Source organism: Acinonyx jubatus, chromosome E3 (assembly GCF_027475565.1).
Source record: "Acinonyx jubatus isolate Ajub_Pintada_27869175 chromosome E3, VMU_Ajub_asm_v1.0, whole genome shotgun sequence".
NCBI classification, from domain to species: Eukaryota; Metazoa; Chordata; class Mammalia; order Carnivora; family Felidae; genus Acinonyx; species Acinonyx jubatus.
In genome coordinates, this window is record NC_069398.1 from 30,030,323 (window position 1) to 30,047,360 (window position 17,038).

The following is a 17,038-nucleotide window of genomic DNA, read 5'->3' on the forward strand; positions in this document are numbered from 1 at the left end:
TCCCATAAGCGGGTGATTCTTTTATTACGGGGGTCTCTCTCGTATGCTGATTCTCAGAAGGCTCACCCCCCACCTGCCTGCCTGGGTCTGGCTCTTAGTGGCCCCGGGGATCCTGGTAGTTGCCAGGGCCCCCAGCTCCCGCCCTCCCTCCGGGGCCCCACATACGGCCTGTAGCTGGATGGTGAGGTCATTCTTCTCCTGGCTGAGCGTGGCCATCTTCTCCTCCAGCTCCTTTACCCTGCTTATCAGCTCCTGTGTCTTGCACATGGCGTTCCTCAGCTCCTCCTCCTTGGCCTTCATCTCCTCCTCTTGCCGAGCCACATTCAGGAGCGGCTTGACCTGAGTGGCGGGTGACACCCTATGGCGTTAGGGAGATGGGCCGCGGGGGCTCGGCGGTGGGCTGTGGGCTCTCCCTCAGACAGGACCTCACACCCCCATTGGGGAGGAAAGCAGCCATGAGGGAGTCCCTCTCCACAGATGCCAGGAAGTATTTCTCGCCTCCACAGAGAAGGCCTGTCCTTGCCTAGGACCAATCCTCAGGGGTCTCTGCGATCCTGACAGACACAGTTAGGTGTTCCTCGGCGTCTAGCCCCATTCAGGGCTCACACCGTTCTCTAAGCTGTGTGTGCTTGGCCGAGTTCAAGCTCTGGTTTCTCTTGCCTTTCTCCCTTACGGGGTCCTCCTCCTTGCTGTCTCTCTCTCTTCCTGTCTCCCTATCTCTGTCTCTCTCCCTGTTTCTGTGTCTCCGTCTCTCTGTCTGTGGGGACCTGGGATACTGCAGAGGCAAGTTCACATAAACGCACAACTACATGACATTTTTATTCAGTGAAAGCCTACCGGAACGTGTTGGGTTTTTTTCCCACTGACTCATCCTATCTGGCTTAGATAAGACTAGAGCGTAGTTAAAAACTAAGAGTAAAGGATTTTTATTTTATTTTACTTTTTTTACTCATTGGAACAGGACCTTGCTCTGCCATGTTCAATTAGTAAAGTGTTGCTTTCTAGTAAAGAACAGAGAAGTTTCCAGGCTTTGTCTCCTCATCTTCTCTGACCACTGGTGTCCTGCTTGGGAGGAATCTTAAAGGCTGTTGGTCTGGGGCTTCCCAGAGGGCAACACAAATACCGAGGGGGCAAGTGAGATAGATTTAAGCCTTGCATAGAAATGCTTTGATTTTCATTGTTACACAGTTACTTTAAAAGTAACTTTTTTAAATTTAAAATTGTCTCATGTTTATATATTTTGAGAGAGAGAGAGTGAGCTTGAGCACAAGCGGGAGAAGGGGGGGGGGAGAGAGAGAGAGAGAGAGAGAGAGAGAGAGAGAGAGAAAGAAAGAAAATCCCAAGCAGGCTCCACACTGTCAGCACAGAGCCCCATGTGAGGCTTGATCTATAACTGTGAGATCATGACCTGAGCTGAGATCAAGAGTCGGACACTTAACCGACTGAACCACCCAGGCACCCCTAAATTTCTTATTTTTTAAATTTATTTTTAGGGGTGCCTGGATGGCTCAGTAGGTTAAGTGTCTGACTCCTGATCTCGGCTCGGGTCATGATCTCACAGTTCATGGGTCTAAGACTCGCGTGGGACTCTGCACTGACAGTCTGGAACCTGCTTGGGATTCTCTGTCTCCCTCTCTCTCTGCCCACCCCCTCGAATGAACTCTGTCTGTCTCTCTCAAAATAAATAAACAAACTTAAAATATATACAAATAAAAAGTAAAATAAAAATTTCAAAATAAAAAAGTAGCTGGCATCAGGAAAGCTCAGTCATGGAACAGGTTGGGGAAGGACTGGCAACGACCGAACTTTGAGAAATGCTCATCTGGACTGCTCTGGGATCTCAGGCCCTCGAAAGGGCTGGCCTGTGTGGGAGAGCCTTTGGGGAGGCAGAACTTACTATCCCTGCTTTGAATCTGTGGTCAGCACTGAGTGTTAGAAAGCGCTTTCCCATGGGGAGGGGAAGGAAGCTTCCACACGAGCCGTGGGGGCCTCAGGGCCACCAGAGATGACCTAGAGCCTGATCCACCCTCCGCATGACTGTCCCTCCGACTCCTGAATGCAGCCCTGCATCCGGCCTCTGCTGGTGCCCAGCAGCACGTTCCCTTTGAATGGAGGCCCGAGGTGGGGACCCCATCACCCAGTATGATTCCACCTGCACCAGGAGGAAGGCTCCCTGCCTGCTGCGTTGGTTAAGGGCTGACTCACTGCCCTCTCAGCTGTCTCGGAAGGACCTGGGAAATAGGCCGGATCCCACGGTTTCCTGAGCTCGCTCCAGCTCTGAAGCTGAGGACCTCACTGAAGGAGCTGAAGATGCCTCAACATGTGCAGGGAGAGGGGCTGACGACCAAGCCCCCTTTTTGTACTGAGGGGCTTTCCATCCTAAGGGGATGTTATGAGGGATGACATGATGCGGGAAGGTCCTCTGTGGTTTTTCTCAGGGAGGAATTAGCCCCTGACCGGAAGGGGACTAGATTCCTCATTTGTCTCCCAGGCACCCTCATTTGTGGACTGTCCCTGCTGCATCCTGTGGCCTCCCACCCCCAAGAGGCACCTCCCCCCCAGGACTTCCTCCCTCCCCCCCCCCCCAGACACACACAACGAACTGGTAGCTGCAGCCCAGCTAGCCTGGCCCCTCAGCCCTACCTTGTTGTATAGCTTCCACCAGCCCCAGAAACGCAGCTCCAGGAACTTGCGTGTGTTCCGCTGGATGACTTTCAGGCCAATTCTGCAAAAAAAGGAAGCCGGGGTTCCCTGGATGAAAGTGCAGGTGTCAGGGCCTGGCCTCCCTGATGGAACGGTTCCACCCAGACAGCACAAGGCTGAGACAGACCACTCATTTCTTCTTACATTTCCTTCCTTCCTCTCCCTCACGGGAAATCACCCATTACTCTCTGAGTCCTATCCATTCTGCAGTCTCTGGAACCCGCCCCCCCTTGTCCCCTCCAGCTTCACTGGACTGTCATTTACCGAGGACCTCCTGCATGCCAAGGCCCTGCTGTCCTACACTCAGCCCCTAACTTGTGTCGCTGCCTTCAGTCACGGTCCCAGGGAGGGGGTGGGGGGGCAGTGGATATCAGGACCTCATTATTGTTATTTGCTCATTACTGTTATTATTACTGATACTATGCCCACAAGGAACCAGAGTCAACCACAGGTCAGCCAGGGTAGCCTGAGTTATTTTCTGATGATCATTTTAGAAAGATGGCTGGAAAACACAATTCAGAGTGCAAGGATTTGGAGTGAGGACTTCTGGATTCCAGTCTTGACTCTTTCTGCCTGGAACTGGGCCGGTTCCTTCACCCTTATGACCTCAGTTTCCACATCTGCGAAGCAGGGGTGCTGACCCTGCCACCTCCCTCTGACAGTATCATCACATGGACCAATAAGGGGAAGTCTGGGAAAGTGACTTGTAGGCTTTAAGAGAAGGGTCTGTATTAGGTGGTCCCTCTTATGGGTTGAATTGTGTCCCCTCCCAAAAGATCTGCTGAAGTCTTAACCCCCAGTGCCTGTGAATGTGACCTTATTTGGAAATAGGGTCTTTGCAGGTGTCATTACTTAGGTTAAGATGAGGTCATACTGGAGAAAGGTGGACCCCTGACCCGAGATGGCAGGTGTCCATATAAGAAGAAGGAAGGCCGTGTGGAGACACAGACAGAGAGAAGGTCTTGTGAAAACAGGCAGAAACTGGACTGATGTGGCCATAAGCCAAGGAACGCCTGAGGCCACCAAGACTACAAGAAGCAAGAAAGGATCCTCCTTTAGAGCGTTCAGGGGGAGTGCAGCCTGCAATATTCCTTGATTTCAGACTCCTAGCCTCCAGAGCTATGAGAATTGCCATTGTTTTAAGACACCCAGGTTGTGCTGCTCTGTTCCAGCAGCCACAGGAAGCGAATACAGACCCCAAACAGGGTTCTCTGGGCCAGTGGAGATGTCGCCGCCCTCCCCTCATCTCACGGCCCCGAGTCGTTACTGGAGCTGACCGCTGGGTGTGTGGACGGGTCCCCGGTCATTCTGCGTGGATGCTTCAGTGGCCCCGCCCCACCCGTGTTTGTGAGTGCTACCTTCGCTCCAGCATCTTCTTGAACTCGATCCTCATGAGGAAGCCTCGCAGGCGACACTGCAGCATCGTCATGATCTTGGCCAGACGCTCGTCCCGCATGTCCTCAAGCTTAGCCAGGATGCCCGCTCGGAAGAATACCTGTGGGAAAGGCACACTCCTCTGCACGAGGCCCAGCTGTTGCCGATGGCGGCCACTTGTGAGGCAAGCCCCAGAGGTTCAGAAAGGGCCTTGAAAGTTAAGAGACCCAGTCTGGTGCTGGTGTTTGAGGCCCCTTGGGAACAGCTGGCCCTGGCCTGGACATCCCCAATAGCGGGGCCACTGCCAGCCTCTGTGTCTGTTTCCTCTCAGCCTCCTCTGAGTTCCAGCTCTGGCCTTGCACTCGCCGGCTGGGTCACCTTGGACGCGTCTCCTCACATCTCAGGGCCTCAGTTCCCCATCTGTGAAATGGGGATGTTGATCCCTCCCTGACAGGGCTGCTATAAGGAGTAAATAGAGATAACTGGGTGGGAAAGTCTCACGTAAACTGTGAAGTGGTAAGTAAAATATGATAGGTTGGGGCACCTGGCAGCTCAAACATCTGACTCTCCATCTCACGGGTTCATGGGATCGAGCCCCACATTGGGCTCTGCGCTGACAGCTCGGAGACTGTTTAGGAGTCTCTCTCTCCCTCTCTCTCTGCCCCTGCCCTGCTCACACTCCCTCTCTCTCAAAATAAATAAACATTTTTAAAAAATGTGTTAGATCGTCATAATCCTCACTGCTGTGGTGACTGCCCAGCACGATGGTGGCAAGGGGCCTCCTTTACTGCTATGCAAACGGCCTGTAGACAGTCACGGTCTCCCAGGATCTGGGAGTGGGAAGAGGGGGTGGTGTTGGGCGGGGGAGAGGTTGACTTTGTAGAAGGATACAGAGCTTTACCAGTGCTGCACAGTTTCAGGCACCCAGCTCTGGTGTGTGTGAGAAAGCTTTGCAGTGGGTTAGAAAGATCAGGAAATACCCAACTTTGCAGTGTGTTAGATCAGGAAACACCAGATTTCCAGCAAATACAGATTAAGGTTGCAAGGTAACATTCACTCCTCCCTCCACCTGTGACTTTTAAGACTTTCGAGAGCACGGGTGTTGGCACGGTTGTGGATCAGGGGAGGGTAGATTGGTACAACAGTTTTGGAAAAAGGGTTGGCATTCCCTTATCAAGCTAGTTGTTTGCATACCCTGAAACAGTCAACTGTCCTCTGCCGTGTTAGTACATCTCAACCCCGGCTGCACATCTCTCCTACCTAGAGGGTTGGAAAGATACCGATGCCTGCACAGTGATTTCAAACAATTTCTGGAGTGAGGCTCAGGCATTGGTATTTTTATCCCTCCCCAAAGTGATTCTAATGTATAGCCAAGGTTGAGAATTTCGTTCTGGAGAAACCTCTACACGGGATCATGTGCAAAGATACTCAAAGCAGCATTTGTTGATAACTGCAGAGGGAAAAAAAAATCAATTTCCAAGGGCAGGAGAAAGGATAATTGTTATGTGGCTGTCTGAGGCAGCATGATACGGTGGTGACAATGAGTGAATGTCCTATACTGACCAACAAGGATGAATCTTGGAAACATGAATGAGTGTTAGAAGCATGCTACAGAAGATTATATCGAGTGTGGTACTTTCATGTGCATATGTGACAAAACTATTTTTTAAAAGGCAGGGGGATGGTTAGCATTCGGAGCAAGGGGTTACTCCTGGGGGTGGGGAGGAAGGGGAGGAAAGAGATGAGAAGAGATTCTGGATTTTTAAGTGGGCCCATGGGTGGTGACTTTATTATCATTTATGTTTCATAATGTAACATCTTTTTATAGTCTTCCAATAGGACATGATAGAAACTTCTAGAGGGATAGAAGGAGCCAGGAGACCTGTACCTGGCCTCAGCCTCCTTGGATGTGCTATGTGACCTTAGCCAAGCCACTCCCTCTTGGGAGGCCTGTAACTCCCCTCCTGTTCAATGGGAGTGCAGGACCCTGAGTCCTCCCAGCTCTAAGACTCTGTAACTCCACACCTTGAGGCCAGGAGCAGAGCTCTTGATTAAATCCTTTATGCGGATGCTATGGATACCAACAGGAAAAGAATGGAAAAGAATGCTCCCTCCACCTGCCTTCCTCCCTCACAAAAACCCAAAGAGCTAGCTAGCCATGATGGGGTAGAGACATTGGGCTTGATTTCGTAAAATGTTTCTTGATATTTCAAAATGAATTGTCATTGAGTTGTGTCCTTTTAGGAGCAGTGAGGTGAGCATGTGGCTGGGTGTGGGGACACAGTTTACAGGCAAAATCATCCTGTTCTCTGCTCTGCCTCTGCCACCAGAGCCTGCCTGGTCCTTGTCCCCAAGCATGATATGGCAGGGACAATGACTGAATGTCATGTACCAACCAACACGGTTGAATCTTGGAAACTTGGGTGAAGCTTGGAAAGCTATCCCCAGGATCCCCAGGACTCTACCTGGACCTGAGGTGCCCAATGCAACATTGAACAACAGCAAAATGCAGTCCATTTGCCCAGCCAGTAACTGCATCAAATGTTGGCAACAGCAGCCCCATCCCCTTTCCCATGACCCAGTGTTGTGCGGCCTGCTCCATTCTGCCTAGTACTGTGGAATTGGGCACATCACCTCCACGACCCTCTCCAGGCTTCCTCAAGGTTCCGCTTCTTCAAAGGTGGGGGTGGGGAAAAGAACTGGTCTCTGAGGTTCTCTCCCACTCAAGTATTCAGCGACTCTATGACAAAACCTGCAGTGTTCCTATAAGTCAATTTAGCTATACACAGCATTTCTCAATTGTGAAGGAGGCCAGAGCTCGCAGTTCTGGAGGATTCCAGAGCAGTGTTACAATTCTGCTAATGCTCACTACCATGAAGCAAGCTCTAGGGGCTTAGGAACTCTTCCTGTCCTGTTCACTGGTGTATTCCTAGGGCCTTGAACCATCCTTGGCACACGGAGGTGCTCTATGAGCATTTGCAAAGTGTCCGCGTCCTCTACCAAGCCTGTAGGGAAGCCATGTTGCCTGTGGCATCCATGAGACTTGGAGAGGTAGTTCATCTGTCCTGGGCTACACAGAACTAGGCTTTGAGCCTGATGCTCCTGAATGTAAAGCTAGTACCCCTCCTGGGTCGCCCTGCTTGTCATGTTGGGTGCAGTCTGGTTGGGCAGCTGTAGATGGACACCTTGCACCATTAGCCTGGCTGGCCCTTACAGTCCCGACAAGACTCTGCAGGGCCAGGAAGTGGGACAGACACATGGCAGCCCAGGCCCTGTGAGTCAAGATCAGGCAGCCTCTCTGAGTCACCCCCAACTCACCTGCCAGCTCAGGGCTGGAGCTTTCGGTGTGGGTGGGCTGGGATTATGGTGCTTTGCTCTCAGACCTCACCCCCACACACATACCTCCATGCCTCAGTAAAATCCAGGACCTTGATTCTGATTGGGGCTCATACAGTACTAGGAAATAACCTACCATTTATTATGTACCTGTCCAAGCTGGGTTCTCACCCACGTTATCACTAATCACCCCCGAATCCCATGAGATCAGCTGTATCAGCCCTACTTTTGCAGAGGAGGAAACTGAGGCTCTCAGCAGCTGTGGAGCTTGCCTAAGGCAGGCAACTGGTCAGCGGCCAAGCTGGAATTCACACCCTGAAGCCCACCTTCTTGGGACGAGGCTGAGTGGTGGAGGGAGGGAGTATCACCAGAAGCCCCTACCTTGGTATGCCCAATTTTGTATTCATTCACATCCAGGTCAATGGACCCGAGCAGCAGCTCTGAGGCCTTCTTGTTGTCTACAAACCCCTGAGGAATCACATTGGGGTTCAGCACTTGGTACCTGTTGGGAGAGAGATGATGACAGCCACCATCACGCCCGAGCTGGCAGTTCAGGAAGTACATCCATGTAGTTGACCCATCCATTGGTCTTTGTGATGGCCTTGGAATCATGGTTAGACCGGTTCTGCAGATGCCCGAGGCAGGCACTGGGGTGGGACTGGCAGGAGACATTGGGGAGTGAATGTCTGTGTGGGTCAGGAGTTCAAAGGGCTGGTGCTCCTAGAAATGAAAACACTAAAAATTTTCCTTCCTGATCTTTCCTTCCAGACATAGGAGAAGCACTTATTTTTCTGGCCTGCAAGCAGCCCCCTTTGTGATTTAGACAAGTCCTTCCCTGTTTAAAGCCTTCAGAGGGCTTGGACAGGATGACCTCTAATGACTTGTCCATCAACCTATGGTCCTATGTTCTAGTATGTAGGGAGTGGGTAGAAGGGAAATAATCCCTAAGGTGGAGGTGTTACTTTGGGTTCCCCCAGAAGCAGACCCTGGGACAAGGTATCCAAATGCAAATAGTTTACTTGGGGGATGGCAGAGTTGGGGAGGGGGACAGGGCAGTCGATAAGAGGCATGTTATCAGGTCAGTTATCAGAATGGGCAGCTGGGGATTAATGTTGCTAGGGGGTACTGGGAACAGTGGTGTGCTGAGACCAACTCCTACCGGCCGGCAAGAGCCAATTGGGTGAATCTCTCCTCAACCCCACATTCACTGGTGTCACATCGCTTGGCTCGAAATCAGCCATGGGAGTGTTTAACACCATGGAAATCTAAAGACACTACAAATCAGGGCTTTTTAATTTCTTAATTTTTATCATTTTTTAAAAACGTAACCTGGAGAACCTGTTGTTAGACATTTATCTGGGAGCCTCACTCATAGTTAGCCCACCAGAAGAGTGAGGGAATTGAAATGCTGATATGCCAGTTGTCTGTAAGTCATTGGTTATGGGCCGCTCCTGGGGAAGGCATTAATTCCTGAGACTTTCAGCCTGCCAAGTAACAAAGCTGGTTCAAGAGCCAGAGAAAGCCCTCAGGCACAGAAATGCAGGTTCTGGCAGTTGAAAGTCAGGCCAAGGTGTACTCAGGTAGTGAGCTGCCGTCATGGTACCCGTAGCATCTGCTACAACAGGACTATATTTATCAATCAGTCCATCCCTGGAAACTGAGAACTGTACTCAGGCTATCAGGAAGACATCACTCACCTCTGTTTGAACTCTGGGTACAGCATCCTGTTTGGGAAGCCCTTCCTGCAAATACGGATGCCTTCCAGGACTCCGTTGCAAGCCAGCTGGTGCATGATCAGGTGGGCGTCCACCACGCCTGCCAAGAGGGAGGGTGCAGGATGTAGTCAGTGTTCTAGGGTGGCACAGGCCACTCCTTGTCACTGCAGAAAGCTAACTGAACGTCTGTGTTGTCAACCCCAGTCTCCTCCCGTCATTGCACGCAGGGCCCCACAATTCAGCCAAGACCAAAGGCCCTCCTGAGTATGACTTCTAGCTGGTTCTCACCCAGCCAGAACATGATTTTCACTTTACAAAACAGCTAGAATATGATTTTGGGGGATCCATTTTGGAGGATCCTTTCAGTGCTCCATTTTGTGCCCTAGTCATCCCTCGTGATTAAAAGTGAACTTAATTCAGGGCACCTGGGTGGCTCAGTCAGTTAAGTGTCTGACTTCACCTCAGGTCATGATCTCACGGTTAGTGAGTTCAAGCCCCACATTGGGCTCTGCATTGACAGTGCAGAGCCTGCTTCGAATCCTCTGTCTCTCTGTCACTCTCTCTCTCTCAAAAATAAAGAAACATTACAAATTTTTTAAAAAGCGGATTTCATTTATACCTGGCTCACAGTTTGTGTGCAACAAACATTAGCTATTTTTATTAACGGTTATTGTTTCATTGGGTCAAAACTGTCCCAAGTTTGAAAAATTGGTGGGAGGAGAGGTTGGCAAAGAAGAGAAACAATACATAAGGTTTCAAAAATACTAAACTGCTCTCTACGTGTTCACTATGCTAAAAACAAGAAAGGGTATGTAGTTTAAGCAAACACTTCACAGAGCCTGAGGACTTCCAGCAGGGAGACATGTCCCCATGATGTACCTGATTGCTTGAACTCGTTGGGGACAATGCAGCGGACAAAATGGGGAGCCGTGCTGTGGAGGGTGGCCATCAGCTTATTCAACTGCTCCTGGGGGTGGAGGAAAAAGGAGAAGAAAGACTGAGTTAATAAGCTCAGTGTTGGTGTTGCAGGATACCGATGCTCAGGACAGGTCTTTATTTAGATTTCAACTAATTCATGTCTTTTTTTTCAATGTTTTTTTAAATTTATTTTTGGGACAGAGAGAGACAGAGCATGAACGGGGGAGGGGCAGAGAGAGACGGAGACACAGAATCTGAAACAGGCTCCAAGCTCCGAGCCATCAGCCCAGAGCCTGACGCGGGGCTCGAACTCACGGAGTGCGAGATCGTGACCTGGCTGAAGTTGGACGCTTAACCGACTGCGCCACCCAGGCGCCCCTAATTCATGTCTTTTTAAAAATTTTTTAATGTTTATTTACTTTTGAGAGAGAGACAGAACATGAGCAGGGGAGGGGCAGAGAGAGAGGGAGACACAGAACCCAAAGCAAGGCTCCAGGCCCCAAGCTGTCAGCACAGAGCCAGACACGGGGCTGGAGCCCACAAACTGTGAGATCGTGACCTGAGCTAAGATCAGATGCTTAACCGACTGAGCCACCCAGGTGCCCCTAGAGTGCAATTAATTAAGTTAAAATGTAAATTCAAATTGAGTTCTTCTGCTGCACCAGCCTCTTTTCAAGCACTCACTAGCCATGTGTGGCTAGTGGCTACCATCATGGATGGCATATTGGGCAGTGGCCGTCTGTCATCTCAGAGGGACTTGCCCAAGGTGACGTGGTTTTCAATAAGCAGGGCCCTTCTTGATTCAGCGCTGGCTCATCATAGAGTCTCGATACTAGAAGGAACCATAGTGCCTGTGAGGACGAAGCCCTGCCCGTTGTTAACCTCCCTATGGAGGTTCCCTCCTCCTCTGCTTGGATTCCTCCAATGAGGTAGCCCACTCCGCTTCCAGGCGGCTAGATCCTTGGCAAATATTGAAATCTTTCTTCGGGCCACATCTCCCTATTGGCTGCCTTTCTGCACTTTGGAACGTATCCCCAGTAATGCCCCAAATCTGTGGAAGTTGTGACCGGCCCAGAGGATCTGCCAGCCAACTCTGGGGCTCAAGATCTTAGGCACTCATATCTCCAATGATGCCACTCCCTGGGTTTCAGTCCGAAATGATGTGGTTGGACTGAACCATCTCTAAGGGTCTTTTCTGCTCTGAGGTCCTGTGGTTCTGTGACCCCTTTGGAAGGAAACAGACTCCTTACATGGAAGAGGCAACCGTAGGCATAGAAATGAACTCGTCCTGTCCTGGGCTGGGAGGTGGAAGCCAGACCACCACACCATTAGAAGGAAGTGTTCAATGGAAAGGAGGGTTCACTGGATGCACAGTGGCCTCTGGGGCAGCCCCTACTTACCCTGTAGAAGTTGGAGACTGTCATGAAGGAAGACCCCCTCTTCTGCTTCTTGCTTCCAGCTGAGGAAGAAAAACACACGTTTCATGTCAAAACGCAGCATGGAGACAGGCAGCCCCATTCAGTGCCCCATGTCGAGGAGACACATTCTCTGGTTTAAAAAGGCTTTTCTTAGGACTAGGTGAGGTGGGGGCCCTCACACCAGGAAAAGGACATCTACCAGGGAAGGGTTGAGTGGGATGACCATGGTCTAATGGTCTAAAGGAGCACTATGCTCTCTGGAGAGGGTGTAGCTAGCCCTTTGTGACTTAGGGCTACACATAGGGACAAACTGTTCCCATTGCCGGGGCAGGAAGAAGAGCCTGCAGACCATCTGGAGGCATTGCACGTTGGTGGTGAAAACGTCAATGAATTCAAGGAAATTTGCAGCTCTTGCCCCACTGAGTGGCAGCCACCTTGGGCAGCTCCCATCCAGGCCATTCCCTGTGGGCCACACGACCTCGATTGGGTAGGAGGCAGGGCTGGGCTTGGCCTGAGCCTCAGACAGAGGAGAGCGGGGAGCAGAAAATAAGCACACACATTTGGGCATCCACTCTTCCAAAGCAGTATTGCTCCACCCAGAGGTGACACGGGCCCAGCGGGCAGTACAGTTGATGGAAGCTCTCACAGGATGCATGCGCACCTCTCCACTGCACTGTCATCCATGGCCTCCCTCAAGTAACTTGTCACCCATTCATCCACTTTGCAGGAGTTGAGTAAGGTGAGTTTTGTTTCCTTGTTTCCATTTTGGCCACTAAAGGGCATCAGCACAGGGGGACTGGACACAACAAGGGGTCATTCGTACCTGGAGCCTCCTCTTCTTTGAAGAGAAGGGCCAGTAGCACCAAGGATGATTTCTGGAACAAGCCCACCACTGTTTCATTCAGGGGGTCTTTGTTCTTCTCCAGCCATCCTGTGATGTTGTAACCCACCTGGAGGGGACAAGCGCCAGTGGTTACCTTCCAGGTCTAGCATCCACCTTTTGGGTCCCACGGCCAGAACCTCTACCTACAGGTTCTGCCTGCTCTGGGTTCCCAAGATCAACCTCCAACCCCATCTCCTGGGGCTTCAGCTCTTGACCTGATGATGTTCCTGGAGTCCTGGGATGTCCCTAAACCACAGTAAGAGGTGGAGTCCCCATTATCTGCTTTCATGGGCATTTGCAGTTTGCCTGCTTAGGTCACCCTGTCTCCGAGCTTTCCCCACAAAACAGGACTCCCCAGCTACTTTCTGTCGGGGTGTGACCTCCTCTTGCAAGTCTGGTTCGGCTGGCTACTCTGAGCCTCCCTGACCTCCTGGCTCTTTTTCCACCCAGGTGGGTTGATCTTCTTCCAGGCTCAGCCCTTGCTCTGACTGACTGGCCTCGACCAGGGAAATCCTGAGCTACATGAAGAGCTCCCTACAAGGGTGTCTAGTCTCCCCTTGCTCAAGGGCACACATCCCTTGGCCATTGCCTGGTGGAAAGGGCCACATGGGATCCATGTGTTTAGTTAATTGGACATCCATTAATTTCTATTTCCTGTTTTGCTACGTGGCCCTAGCTGGGGAGGCAAAGAGGAAGGCGCATTTCAAATTCTTCCACTGAGCATAGGGAACCGAGGAAAACAGATAAGAAGCAGAAACCTTTGGGCTTTCCTTCCCCTGTAGAGCATAAAGACATTCATCACCTGCGAGCCTTACTTTAGAGCCTTCTTGGAGGTGCATAGGTCCCATTAGACTTTGAATATTCCATTGCTATCAATACAGAGCCCTCTCATTTCATCGTGGGAGGTGAGGCAGAGCACTGCAGTCGGCCTCCAAAGCTGCTGTTTACTCTACTTGTTGGCATAATTCATTTTGCAAGTAATTGGCATTGTTATGGTTGATGAGGTCATAAAATCCTGGCCCCGATGCCCGATCCAAGAGCAGCTTTCCTGACAGCTCTGTGCTAAGGCTGCTGTTTCCCTGCAGTTAAACCCACAGAAGCTCAACAAACTTCAGTGGTAACAGGGAGCACGGGCGTTTACAGCAATACCGCAGATCGCAGGGAAATAAAACACATTCTCAAGAGCTGGGTGAACAAACGTGGTCTCCCCTATCCGTTATTCAAATAAGAAGCTAATTCCCTCTTCCCCAAGGACTAAGTTTGTCATGAGTGAAAAAGCCACTCCAGAGATGTCGTTTTGTTGCTTTGGTGGCCATGAGCTGTCAGAAGGATAAGTTAATCCATTGGGGGATAATTGATAGGCTCGTGGACTTTTTTCCCTTTTTTGCACGTGTTGTAAATTCTGTCCAAGATCTAAGTGCAGCTGTCAAACCAAGGGCCGCAAACAATGGTGTGGCCCTGGCAGGTGTACTGCTGGCGGTTCCCTGGCAGGCATCCTTGGCTGGATTGCTTTGGATTTCTCAGAGGGAGAAGTGATGAGGAAGTATGAGTCAGGGGTCATTTTACTGCGCTGATCACCCTGTTCTATGGCCGCTGCACCAGCTGGAGGCAGGAAGCCTCAGCAAGGTCACGGCAGGAAGGACCTACAATAGCCAGAGCCGCCTGCAGCAAGAAGATAGATGGCCGCAGGAGGTTCCAACAGGGTACTCACGGTGCCTGCATAGTGGACGAGCTCGAAGTGGGCCTCGGGCCCCTTGCCTTTGCCTCCCTTGGGCTTGAGGAAGTTGCTGGACTTTCCCAGGTGGTTGTCATACAGGGCCGCCTTGAAGGTGGCGTCGGTGGCCTTGGGGAAGACACACTGTTCCTCCAAGATGGAGAAGATGCCCATGGGCTAGAAGGAAGAGCGGTGGATGTTGTTAGAGGAGGCCATAGGACCCCAACGGGGCCACTCAGGTGTTGGCCTGGGGGTGGTGGGAGGGGTGCCCCAGACACCCGCGTGGCCAGCCAGGAAGCAGAACTCTGGGCATAGACCCCCAGGAACGGTGAAGCTGCTCCAAGGTCTGGTCTTCGAATGCCAAGGCCATTTACACTTGAAAGAGACTAGAATTCATTGAGTCTAACAGAAGGGGAGATGGAAGTCTGAAAGGGCTACTTAGCTCCCCAAATGCTAATCCCTCCCAAACAGTGGTGCCAGGCAGCCTTGGCCCTCAGGAAAATGGTGAAATCAGTGACACCCGTCCTCTCTGCATTTAATTCTCTGTTATCCGCTCCTGCCCTCCGTGACGTTCCTGGCTACCAAGAACCACATATGGTTCTTCTCAAAGAAGAGGAGAGCTCACATGGGAGCTCATAAAACTGTCAGTGACTTAATATCTATGGAGGGTCTGGATTTCTAAAAATTTCTGGAAGAGGGCAGTGCTTAACCCCAAAGCTCAAACATGAGGGACATTTCAGGCTCTGTGACAGCCGGACAGGGGGGTATTTGTTGGTGTTAGAGGACAGGTAGATTGTGTGTGCAGCCTGTTTGGGGAGACTCTTTTCCTGGGAGGTTGAGGCTGGGCTCACATCGGGGACCCCAGCCTGCTTTCTCACCCCTAGGCTGAGTCTCAGAGACAACATATATTCTTTCTCCTATCTTTTGAATTTTTACTTTTTAATAATTTTAAACTTGCAAAAGAGTGCAGAGCATTCCTACACGTCCTTCATTCAGCTTCTCCAAATGTTAATGCAAGCTTGGTAACGACAATGAAAACCAGAAAATTAACATTGATACAATACTATGAACAGACTGTTCACATTTTGTCATCTGTCCTGTCAATGTCCTTTTCCTGTCCCTTTTCTGCATTTGCTTGAACAGTATATATTCTTGAACTAGGCCATTTGCTAGAACATTCCTGATGGTGTGACTACAGGGGTGGCGACTAGGTTGTCTGGGTTAGAACCTGACTGTGCCATTCACAGGGTGTATAATCTTGGACAAGTTTCTTCCCTTCTCTGTGCCTTAATGTTCCCATCTGTGAAATGGTTGTATTGTGTCACACACACACACACACACACACACACACACCCTGCCATATATATGGTAGCTTGTGATGATCCAATGAGTTGAGGCATACAACAGCCCAACTAATGGTGACCATTGCAATCACTGTTGTACCCATTTTGCAGAGAGGAAACTAGAGGTCAGACTAACCAAGGTCCTTAGTGGTGTTGCTGGTGCCACTTCCCTGCGGGTCCCTGTGAAGTCCCCTTCTGAGGGGCAAGCCCTGATCAGGGTCCTGGCCTCTCTCTTGAAGCCCCTCCTCTGAGCAGCGAGTTACCTTTTCCAGGAGGTCAATGCAGGCCTGCAGGTCAAGGCCAAAGTCGATGAAGACCCACTCGATGCCCTCCCTCTTGTACTCCTCCTGCTCCAGCACGAACATGTGGTGGTTGAAAAACTGTTGCAGCTTCTCGTTGGTGAAGTTGATGCACAGCTGCTCAAAGCTGTTGAACTGAGGAGGGAGGGCAGAGAGCAGGGTGTCAGCCGGGACCCAGACAGAGCCTCCCGGGGGCTGGGACTGAGGGACAAGTGACAAGCAGAGCTCAAATTTGCTGAGGGCCAACTAGCGTCAGGCGCTGCCCAGATGCTTGAACACCGACCCTGGGACGGTGCTGCATCAGCCCTGCAAGAAGCCCTTCTCGGTGACCATCCCCTGCAAAGGCACAGAGCAGCTTAGCACCTGCAGAGGAGGGTGGGGGCGGAAGGGGGCAGAGGGAAGTAGGAGGGAAGGGGAGGACAGGGGGTGCCCAAACCTCGGATGCCGTCTCCTGTAGTTAATGAAAATCATTATGGAGGGGTGCCTGGGTGGTGCAGTTGGTTAAGCGTCCTACTCTTGATGTGAGCTCAGGTCATGATCTCACAGTTCGTGAGTTTGAGCCCCACATCAGGCTGTGCATTGACAGTGCGGAGCCTGTTTGAGATTCTCTCTCCCTCTCTCTGTCCCTCCCCTGCTTGGGCTCTCTCTCTCTGTCAGAATAAATAAACTTAAAAAAGAAAGAAAAAGAAAATCATTGCGGAAAGAATCATTTTTTTTTTTCCAGGATAGAAATCATTTGAGAGGCTTTATGGATTCTGCCCTGCTGTGTGCCTTTGGACAGTTCTCTCTCTGTGTGTAGTTTTTTTAATCCTCATCTGTAGGATGAAAGGGCTTGAGGGGTTTACAAGCCTTTAACAAAAAACCAGAGAGTGCTTTCTCTTGATGAAACCCCAGGCTAAAGCAGAGGTGCCATTGTAGTCACAGAGCACACACACGTGCTAGACCCTGCACTGAGATGCCTCTGCTCAAAACCTGACGAGGCAAGAATGATTAGTGTCCCCATTAATACGTGGAGAAACAGAGGCACACGGCTTGGAAGTGGCTCAAGATGCGATTCGAACCCTGTTTGTCTATAGCACACACTTTGCTGTTGGCACATGTCATCCTCCCTTCCTCTCATCCCTCCCCTGCTGGCTCTCAGTGGCTCCCCAGGATACCAGGGAGCACAGTCCAGAAACTCTAAGCCTCCTTCTACCTACGAAATTAAATGACTCTCTTGGAAACAGCAGCCAAATTAGCCTTTTAGAGCCTGAAAAAAATTGGGGTAAGCTTTTTTTTTTTTTTTTAATCCATCTGTGGCCAGTAGAAATTCTTAAAATAATAGGATAGTGGAGT

General features: G+C 50.8%; 2 protein-coding genes across 6 annotated transcripts in view; one reads left to right on the plus strand and one right to left on the minus strand.

Annotated features, from left to right (window-relative positions):
• The window catches only part of KPNA7 (karyopherin subunit alpha 7), a 121,609-nt gene that overhangs the window by 45,254 nt on the left and 59,317 nt on the right, over nucleotides 1-17,038 (plus strand). The gene's annotated exons all lie outside the window — the stretch shown is intronic.
• LOC106981183 (myosin-16) overlaps nucleotides 1-17,038 on the minus strand; it is a 62,152-nt gene that overhangs the window by 32,609 nt on the left and 12,505 nt on the right. For all 3 annotated transcript variants that reach the window (XM_027042200.2, XM_053213515.1, XM_027042199.2), the window contains 10 exons: nucleotides 15,668-15,838; nucleotides 14,059-14,238; nucleotides 12,288-12,414; nucleotides 11,447-11,505; nucleotides 10,008-10,095; nucleotides 9,111-9,228; nucleotides 7,795-7,915; nucleotides 4,062-4,198; nucleotides 2,644-2,725; nucleotides 166-339 (listed from right to left, as the gene is read on the minus strand). In XM_027042200.2, the coding sequence (XP_026898001.1) occupies nucleotides 166-339; nucleotides 2,644-2,725; nucleotides 4,062-4,198; nucleotides 7,795-7,915; nucleotides 9,111-9,228; nucleotides 10,008-10,095; nucleotides 11,447-11,505; nucleotides 12,288-12,414; nucleotides 14,059-14,238; nucleotides 15,668-15,838 (1,257 nt within the window). The remainder of the gene's footprint in view (nucleotides 1-165; nucleotides 340-2,643; nucleotides 2,726-4,061; nucleotides 4,199-7,794; nucleotides 7,916-9,110; nucleotides 9,229-10,007; nucleotides 10,096-11,446; nucleotides 11,506-12,287; nucleotides 12,415-14,058; nucleotides 14,239-15,667; nucleotides 15,839-17,038) is intronic.